Genomic DNA, 10,885 nt, shown 5'->3' with positions numbered 1-10,885 from the left:
CTCCTGTCTTGTTCTTTCTCCTGTCCAGTTCTTTCTCCTGTCCAGTTCTTTCTCTTGTCCAGTTCTTCCTCCTGTCTAGTTCTTTCTCTTGTCCAGTTCTTCCTTTTGTCCAGTTCTTTGGCCTGTTCAGTTCTTAATCCTGTCCAGTTTTTCCTCCTGTTCAGTTTTTTCTTCTGTCCAGTTTTTCCTCTTGTGAGTTCTTCTTCCTGTCCAGTTCTTCTTCTTGTCCAGTTCTTCCTCTTGTCCAGTTCTTCCTCCTAATGGCTGATTCTTCCTTCTGTCCAGTTGTTCCTCCTGTCCAGTTCTTTCTCCTGTCCAACTGTTTCTTACGACCATGTCAGCATTGTTCTTACACAATTCACTAAAGCCTGTGAGTCGTGAATGTAACCCTAACCCTCACGAACATCTTTATTAATTTTTTTTACTCTCTTCCAACGATTTTTTTAACACATTAAGTTCTACTCTCAAAGGCCTAAAATGTGGCTGGCCGTAAATTGTGAGTGTCAATCTCATAATTGTTCATGCAATTAATTGGCTAAAATTTAAGCGAAATATGGGCGTAGCTGCACTATAAATTGTTGCTTCTGCTAAATACCAGAAACCGTTTAAGGCTGCACCCAAAACAATTATCTCTATATAGAAACAGAGAATTGAGAAATATATATATATATATATATATCATGGGCGTAGCCGGGAAAGGGGGGGGGGGTTCAAACATCCCCCGAAATGAAATCTCTTCAAATAAAAAAAGCAAATTACACACAAAATTATTTGAGCGTAGCCAAGCCAATTGGGGGTATTGAGTTTAAACCCCTCTCCTACAGATTGCTTTTTTAAAAGTTTAAAATCCCTCCAGATGGTTTTGAGTTTAAAATCCCCTTACAGAGCGTTTTGAGGTGGAAAACCTCTATCTTCAATTTTATTCTAAAGCAAACTACAGTTACCTAATTCTATGGACCGTAGCTAAATGGGGGTTTTGAATTTTAAAAAACAAAACAATTCCAGAGATTTTTTAGTTTAAAACCCCCAACAGATGATTTTGACGATAAAACTTCCCTTTTCGATATAAAATCTAAAGCAACCTACAGTCACCTAATTCCAAGAGCGTACTCAAGAGAGGTTACAAACTTCTTCTACCAGTGGCGGGGCTCCATTAATAAAGTGTAGTGAATCTGCCGAAATTGAAAAACACTAAATGTGGCTCAACAAAGACAGATTTCAAGAGTCAGTTATAGAGATCAGGTCTAAAGCAAGAAAATCCTATGCCGAACTGGGAGTCGAGCCTTTAGTAAGATTGTGACAGAGCGTAAATGAATTACGCATAATAAGAGTTGCGATGACATCCTAGTACAACTTGGCGTCACACATTCATGGTCCTAAGAGCAGGTGGGAAGAGGCTTCAGACATTACCAGTGACAGATTTTTGTGGAAACAGCTTGACGGCAAATGTGCCGAACGGCGCGGGAGGGTCTAAGTCAGTAAGAATAGCACATTAGGTTTTTGAAACAAAACTTTTTAATAGCAGGAAAATGCACTGTAGATACCTCAGAATATGCATTTTGTTGGCTTTCAATACCAGAAATAGTGCTTGGCGGCAGGGCTCCGCCCCGCGCTTGGGGAGTTCCTAGTGCTCCCCCAGACCCCCTTGCTGGCAATGGTGGGGAGTCTACAATTTTTCACTAACTCCAGAAAGAACCTATTCTAGGGCACAATAAACGTCTTCCGAAAGAATGAAAGGTCAGGATGTAATAAAGATTATGTACACACACACACATACATACATATAATTTTTTTTTCTCGCGGGCCCCCATCCCCCTCTCCGAAAAAAAATCCTGGCTACGCCCATGATATATCTCTGACTGTTCCGTCTATAAGTTTCAAGTTTCACGTGTAATCTAATTTTCATAATTTATTACAAAAATTTGAATTGTAACGTGTAGTATCGTCTGAGATCTAGTGCCGCAGAGATCTAGTGCCACAGAGATCTAGTGCCGCGGAGATCTAGTGCCGCAGAGATATAGTGCCGCAGAGATCTAGTGCCGCGGAGATCTAGTGCCGCAGAGATCTAGTGCCGCAGAGATCTAGTGCCGCAGAAATCTAGTGCCGCAGAGATCTAGTGCAGCAGAAATCTAGTGCCGCAGAGATCTAGTGCAGCAGAAATCTAGTGCCGCAGAAATCTAGTGCCGCAGAGATCTAGTGCAGCAGAAATCTAGTGCCGCAGAGATGTAGTGCCGCAGAGATGTAGTGCCGCAGAGATCTAGTGCCGCGGAGATCTAGTGCCGCAGAGATATAGTGCCGCAGAGATCTAGTGCCGCGGAGATCTAGTGCCGCAGAGATATAGTGCCGCGGAGATCTAGTGCCGCAGAGATATAGTGCCGCAGAGATCTAGTGCCGCGGAGATCTAGTGCCGCAGAGATATAGTGCCGCAGAGATATAGTGCCGCGGAGATCTAGTGCCGCAGAGATATAGTGCCGCAGAGATCTAGTGCCGCGGAGATCTAGTGCCGCAGAGATCTAGTGCCGCGGAGATCTAGTGCCGCAGAGATATAGTGCCGCAGAGATCTAGTGCCGCGGAGATCTAGTGCCGCAGAGATCTAGTGCCGCAGAAATCTAGTGCCGCAGAGATATAGTGCCGCAGAGATCTAGTGCCGCGGAGATCTAGTGCCGCAGAGATCTAGTGCCGCAGAAATCTAGTGCCGCAGAGATCTAGTGCCGCAGAGATCTAGTGCCGCAGAGATCTAGTGCCGCAGAGATATAGTGCCGTAGAGATCTAGTGCCGCCGCAGAGATCTAGTGCCGCAGCAGAGATCTAGTGCCGCGGAGATCTAGTGCCGCAGAGATATAGTGCCGCAGAGATCTAGTGCCGCGGAGATCTAGTGCCGCAGAGATATAGTGCCGCAGAGATCTAGTGCCGCGGAGATCTAGTGCCGCAGAGATCTAGTGCCGCAGAGATCTAGTGCCGCAGAAATCTAGTGCCGCAGAGATCTAGTGCCGCAGAAATCTAGTGCCGCAGAGATCTAGTGCCGCAGAAATCTAGTGCCGCAGAGATCTAGTGCCGCAGAGATCTAGTGCCGCAGAGATCTAGTGCCTGGTCAATCGTTTCATTTTCTCTACTAGAGGATTAAATAATTCATAAAGTGAAATTCCTTTTTTTTTTTCACCACGTTAACGTACCCGGCATGCATTGGACATAAAGTCATTATATATAACTTCTCAAAATTTGATTCAAAAGACGTATTAACCACTCAAATGAAAGAAAAGAAAATGGATTATGGCAAGACACGATATTTAAAAAAAGTTCGTTATAGACCACTTTATCTTATTTCTTAATCATTTATTCTGCTTATTTAACTTTTTATTCCATTTGTTAAAACAAAAAACTTGTTAGGGATTAAGCATGTGTTAAAAAATCTGACATAACAGCTGCGGCGAACCCCCACCCCCATCTTTCCACTGGTAGCACCGCAACAACAACTAAATTCTTGTATTCTGTGATACTCCTTTCACACAGGCATCCTTCACACACACACAATGACGAGCGTGCGCAAACTAAAAATGCATCAGCTTTTCCCTCAAAAAGATAAGAATCTCGTTCTCCGGCCATTAATATAATCATTAAATCTGGCAATAATTGGTGTCAAAAGTGAGCTTTAAAAAAATCTAATAAATACAACACGGCTTGTATAACGGGGATTACTGTTAAGGGAATACAATGACAGAGATGAAGAACAGCGAATGTCCGAAAACATTTTTTTTTATAATTGCCAATTTGTTTTATTAATGTGGATTCAGACGTCCATTGGTGCAATGCATTTCGAATCTTTTAATTTCTAAAAATGAATAAATTTTTATTAAGAATTGAATTGAATTTTGTGTTGTTTATTTTTTAAGTGACTAATTCGAAAAAAATATAAAAAATTTAAAAGTAAGATCTTAGGCCAGTTAAACATTTAATCAAAGGTTCCGGAAACATGTTTTATCTAACATTCTAAATATGAATTTTGAATGGACACTTGTCCCGGAAAGTTGGTGAGAAGTTATCATTAAACAAAGGAAGTCCTCACTAAACAAAAATAATACTTACGGAACAAATAAAGTCTTTATTAATCGTATAAAATCCTTGTTCCTGACAAAAACTCCTCATGAAACATTTAAATCATTATGCAACACATACGTTCCTCGATAAACATATAAAATCCTTATCAAACACATAAAGCCCCCCTTAAACAAATCCTTATCTTTATCAAACACAAGAAATCCTCATTAAACATATAAAATCATTATTTAACACATAAAATCCTCATTAAACATATAAAATCCTCATTGAACATCTACATTTCCCATTATTTATATCAGATCCCTATTCCACACATAAAGTCCTCAATAACATTAAAATCCCTTATCAAAACATGAAGGCCTCATTAAACAGAAAAACATGCTTCTTGTTCCTCATTAACGTAAAATATCTTATTGAACATATAAAGTCATTATTAAAGATATAAAATCATTACTAAACACATAAAGCCCTCATTTAACATATAAAAACTTTATTGATTACATAAAGTCATTATTACACATATCAAGTCCTTAATGAACACTTAAAATCCTCTTTAATTTTGTTAGACGCCTCCGCGCCGTGTCTTGTGCAGAGTAGTCTAAAAGGAGTTAACACTAAACTAAAGAACTGATACAGTTGAAAGGTCAACAATATAAATGTACTCGACGCTGAACTTTATTACGTAATGAAGGGTCCGTCGAATGTCGCTAAGTTAAATAGCCTTTTCAAAATCAAAAGATGACCACTCTCTCAAGCTGCCAATAGTATTCTTTTGTTACATTTTAAATACTAGTCTTCTTTTTAATAATCACGTCATTGTCTCTTAGTCAAAAGTTTATTCTTTTGATGAAACAAAAATTCCAAATCGTTACCTAACAATATATGAAATCTTTATTCAAGTTCTCAATAAACATATAAGATCCCAATTGAACACATAAAATACCAATGGAACACATAAAGTCCACATTAAAAATATTGTTACGTATTTCTAAATCTTCTGGCTAAATGTATTAGTAGGCACATAAATAAAAACACTGCAAAGAACTTGACGACTAAACTTTCAGTTTCATATAACTTTAATGACTATTAACTCTAACAATTCGTTACTGTAACATGTAGCGTAGAAGACTGTACAATATCTGTCAGTTTACAGTTAGCTATACTTCGTTGCAATTCATCTCTTCACTTCGTTGCAATTCATCTCTTCTCAACTTGCCTCGAGCCGTATTCCACAGAACAGACCAACGACACACTTCCCAGTGTCGCTCCAGGTCTCCCAAAACTGAACCAAGTCGTACTCAAGTCTACCGAATCAGAGCCGCACACGTCTTACATTGACTGTATCGACTGTAGCGGCTCAAGTCCACTGTAGTTCGCTGTATAGACTTTAACGACAGTAGTCCATTCCAGTTAACTCTACCCTAGTTAACTTGCATCGAGTCGTACACATCTCTCTTCTGCTGTCTCGCACAGTAGACAACAGTACCGACGACTCACTCACGACTCCATACGACTGTCTTTCACATTAACTCTCTGGCTTATATTAAGTCCCTAATCGCTTGTCCAAAGTTGCACAAACACGGCTAATATCCTCTGGAATAACACGTGAGGAAACGTCACATCCTGTCGTTGTTTATACATGTCGATTCCAGATAACATCGGCTGCAGTGTCATCTTGCCGGGGTCACAAGTTGTAACCTCTATCTGTCACTGGACATTGCTAGTACCTTCTGGAATAACACGTAGGGACACGTCACATCCTGTCTTTGTTTATACATGTACATTCCAGAGAACACCCGCTGCTGTGTCATCTCGCCGGGGTCATACGTTGACCTCTACCTATCACTGTTCATTTGTAACAATATGTAATTAATTGTCCTCATTAAACATACAAAAACCCTTATTGAACGTATAAGGTCCTAGATGACCACACCTGAGCTCTCATTGAAAAGTGCCTGTGGATGTGGAATGGTGCGAATGGGAGCAGAAAGGGAGAGAAGAAAGGAGAACCAATAAATAAACAAAATAGTGTGGACAGTGTTGGTTGTTAACCCTTTAGACGCGTATGGTACTTTAGCCTCTAAGTCGTCTAAGTACTAGCATTGTAAATCCATGTTGTTTTTTTTATACTCATTGTAGAAAAAGGTCAGCTCTTTAAGGTTAAAGATTAAAGTACTTTTAAAACTATGATTTTGACGTTGGTGTTTATGTTTTGCTGAAAGAGTCTCATTTCGAAACAAAGTCGTAACAACGGTCTTAGAGAAAAAAAATAGTTTTACTATTAAACATTTAGTAATGTTATTTCTACGATTGTCAAAGAATGTCATCAGCTATTATCTAAATATTAATTTTTATTACGAATGATTGTATTTACCAATCAATGAATGTATTAATCTTCAAAATCCCTGCTTCACAAAGTTATCCTTCAAATAAATCCGAAATCCTTGAGGAGAATTTCACAAACAACTAATTTCAGGGGCTAATCTCCAAGATATTAATTGCAATATTTGCTGTCGTTCATTTATCTTAAGATTTCTGTTTCTTCGACACACACACACAGAAACATACACACACATATGCAAAAAAAAAAAAAAAAAAAGAAGAGAGAAATGCAAATCCAGAAAAACAATGTATCTTAATAATCTGATAGCGTCCTATTTATCAGGGTTTCAGGAAAAAGAAAACAGCGTCCAATGGTCAATCTTGTCACCACTACTCAATTTGTGTCTGGGATTGACTTGAAAAATGTATAACAATGAATAGATCACAAAAACAATGACTATAATCCTAATTCCAAGTAGTAATAGATGTAGCTTCAGTTATAATTTGGGATGAGTGGCTGAGTTCTTTAACCGCTTGGCTACCTAATTAGGGGCTTGAGTTCGAATGCCGTCTTGCGTAGCACAAACCCCCCCCCTCCCCAGCAGAGACCAATAGTTATAGAATGACCCGCACTGACTTTGTATAACTTGAAGAATTCGCTACAAAAGTCACGTGTTTTTTTTTCTTTACATTGTATTCGTTTATCTTCTTATCATATAAAGAAGAAGATAATTACGTCCTAAGCGTTTCCATGTGTCAATCAAGTCATTCATTTTAATCGGTGACTTAATAGTTTGTTTTAGATAGTAATTAACCATTAAAATGACATATTTAGATACAGTTTTGATTTAGAAAGCAATTAACCATTAAAATGACATATTTAGATACAGTTTTGTTTTAGAAAGTAATTAACCATTAAAATGACATATTTAGATACAGTTTTGATTTAGAAAGTAATTAACCATTAAAATGACATATTTAGATACAGTTTTAATAAAGAGGTGAAGAATTGAATTCCATTGTAATATGTGACGTGAAAAATGGGCCTGAAAGATGAAGACTTCAAGATAGTACCAATATACATTTCATAAACCTTGTTGGGACTCTTGAGAAGTGTTATACATGTATTGAATCATCATAAGATAAAGTATCAAGACTACTAACATTATCTTATCTTATATAATACAGACGTTACTTCAAAAAAGGAGATAATTACGTACTACGCGAAATGCATGTTAACCAATGACTTAAATTCCGCCAAGTCACTGGTTTTCCTGGCTAGCTCAGGCAACCCATTTCATGCTGTAATAGCACTAGGGAAGAAGGAGCATTTGTACAAATCTGTCCTAGCATATGGAACGAGGAATGTGCCTTTATCTTTGTGTCGTCAGATCCACTCCTTGTGGACAACGGCTTTGTCTGCATCAAATGTGGAAAAATATTCAGGTCGCAAATTGGCTTTACATGGCGATGTGAAACACTGCAGTTATCTTTAATCTATGAAATTAAAGACATTGCTTTTCTTATTGAGATCTACCATTAGATGCTATGTGAAACTATAGTAATAAAATTACCATACAATCATAGAGGCGTAATGTTCTTAACAAACTAGAAATAAGTCAATAGCATCATGCATCAATTAGATCTGTTATAAACGATGCTTAGAGCAGACGATGTGAAAGTCGAAACAGTCATGGCTAGAACGCTATGCGGCTGCAAAGTATTAAAACTTTTAACAACTATTTGAAATGTGGTATCATTTTTTTTTCTTTTTGATACATACATACATTAATAAATGCTTCATTAATTATCACAAAAAAAAATGTAGGTCGCAGATTGGTCTTTGTAGATTAAAGAAAGTACTGTTTTTAATCATTTTTTTATTGTCATTTTTAAATTATCGTGCTTCGAGACATTTGCCTTGATTTAATAGTATTGTTAGTAAAGACTTTGTGTCCAGATTGGGCTTGCTGGAAAACTTGAGACAAGTCAAATATAAAAATAATTTTAAATAAAACATATAGCTTATATAAAAGAAAGCTCTCACACACCCTCACACAAATATATATATATATATTTATAATATAAACAATTAATAATTGTGTAAATTGGAATTTGATCTTAGAACAGAAAGAGGGAGAAATAAGGTGTACAATATTTGTACCAGACAGACATCAACGACGGTTCAAGTTTTTAGATAGTTTTACTGTACAATAAGAATGTGACTTTATTTCGCTACTTTGGTATTGATGATGAAATGTCCAGAAATGTTCAGCCGTAATTAATCATTGTATTCATGTGTGCTTGCATGCGTGCGTGTCAGAGGCATGCCTTTGTGCTCTTCAATTGTTTGTGGAGGTGTTTACATGTGAGTGTGTGTGTGTGCGCGCGCATGTAGTGGGAGTGAGAGTGTATATGTGTACGTGTCGGGTCGTGTGGACGTGTCACGTGTTCAGATGGCAAATGATAAGTCCAGAACGTGACGAATTAAATATCGTCCGAAAGTTGGAAGTTTTGTTTCATTGCGTATTTCTCTTTGTAATTTGTTTTTTGTTTTAACTCTTTCAAACCCAGCCGCCAATGCGTCATACTTTTTTTTATGAAAGATCTTTTGGCTCATAAAATACTTTTCATTTGACCTTTGTTTTTATAGCTGGTCTTTATTTTTTTTTATAGAATCCAAAACAAACTGTTAAACCTGGTTGAGATGTTTGTAATGTGTATAATCTCTTCCACATCTGTTTCTCACTCTAAAACCAGGGTTTTCCTGATAAACAACGAATCTCCATGAAGTATATTATGACAACATCAGGAAATGATCGTGTGATCACGTGACCAGAGTGATCAAAAAGATTTTTTCTTTTACAAATATATATATATATAGTTCGTTCATCGTGGTTCGATGATGACCACTTTTGTCATCCAGGGGGCTGAGGGCTTTTCACTGGGGTTTTGTGCCTCCTCGTGTGGCTTGTGAGACGTCTGTGAGCTCGGAATGTTCGGCTGCACACTGGGCAGGTTATTCCAGCTGGAGCTAGTGTCATTGGCCTTGCTTTTCTTCTCTGGCGCTTTTCTTTTGCCAGCGTTGTTCTCTTTTCCTCAGCAATCTGTGCGCCAGTTTTCATAGCTTACAAAGTTTTCATCAATTCTGTCTATCTGTCTGATAAAAATATTGAATACGTTATTTCTCCCCCACCCATTGTTGAATCAAGTTGAAACTTTGGACAATTGTTCATTGGCAAAGACAATACACGAATCAATTTTATAAAAAAACAATAAGTCAACCAAATACTGGTAATTAATTATTTTGTTTGGTAACGACAATGGAAATTAATATTTCAGTGTTCAGAGATCTGGCTAAATATTTGGGGTTTTATACTTTAGAATGCATTAGATGATTGTACACATTATTTCTCACACGCCCATTCTTGGATCAAGTTGAAACTTCAAACATTATTTATTGTACCTAATAAAACATGAATAAATTTTAAAATTTACCAATTAGTAAATTAATTATTGTTAATTAATTATTTTGTTGGATATCGAAAAAGATAAATAATTTCTACATTAATGAGAGATATAGTTGCATATTTGGACATCTTCCCTACATATAAGTTGTTTTAAGGTTTTTTTTTCCAGCTTTTTTTCAAACAATTTAATGATGGTGTAAGAAGTTAGACTGTTTTTGTCACATTCCGTCTCTCTGATAGACTGTCTCACTGCTATACTGTCTCTCTGCTATACTGTCTCAATGCTAGACTGTCTCTCTGCTAGACTGTCTCTTTGCTAGACTGTCTCACTGCTACACTGTCTCACTGCTAGACTCTCTCTGCTAGACTGTCTCTCTGCTAGACTGTCTCTCTGCTAGAATGTCTTACTTCTAGACTGTCTCACTGCTAGACTGTCTCTCTGCTAGACTATCTCTTTGCTAGACTGTCTCACTGCTAGACTGTCTCTCTGCTAGACTGTCTCACTGTTAGACTGTCTCTCTGCTAGACTGTCTCAGTGCTAGACTGTCTCACTGCTAGACTGTCTCACTGCTAGACTCACTGCTAGACTGTCTCACTGCTAGACTGTCTCAGTGCTAGACTGTCTCACTGCTAGACTGTCTCACTGCTAGACTCACTGCTATACTGTCTCACTGCTAGACTGTCTCTCTGCTAGACTGTCTCACTGCTAAGCTGTCGCACTGCTAGGCTGTTTAAATACTAGTCTGTCTCACTGCTAGACTGTCTCACTGCTAGACTGTCTCACTGCTAGGCTGTCGCACTGCTAGGCTGTTTAAATACTAGTCTGTCTCACTGCTAGGCTGTCTCAGGGCTCTATTGCCAAGGCAATTATGTCGAAGGTTCATGATCCTTTAGAGACTCCACTTTATCATGCTAAATATTTGAAACAATTTCCTTGAATTCCAGCGCTGGTGTTTTAAGATTAATGCTTATATCATCATGAATAATTTTATCCCCAAACGTCATCTATCTTATTCAGATCTAGTCAAAGACATATCA

At 37.9% G+C, this 10,885-nt stretch overlaps 1 protein-coding gene across 1 annotated transcript in view; it reads left to right on the top strand.

Moving 5' to 3' along the window:
• The first annotated feature begins 334 nt into the window (after positions 1-334).
• Positions 335-10,885, top strand: part of LOC106075442 (mucin-2-like) — a 36,265-nt gene continuing 25,714 nt past the window's right edge. The window contains exon 1 of the mRNA XM_056029668.1: positions 335-370. Coding sequence (XP_055885643.1) covers positions 335-370 — 36 coding nt within the window. The remainder of the gene's footprint in view (positions 371-10,885) is intronic.

This window comes from Biomphalaria glabrata, chromosome 5 (genome assembly GCF_947242115.1).
Source record: "Biomphalaria glabrata chromosome 5, xgBioGlab47.1, whole genome shotgun sequence".
NCBI classification, from domain to species: Eukaryota; Metazoa; Mollusca; class Gastropoda; family Planorbidae; genus Biomphalaria; species Biomphalaria glabrata.
Note: the sequence above shows the minus strand (reverse complement) of the source record. Positions and strands in the feature narration are given on the sequence as shown.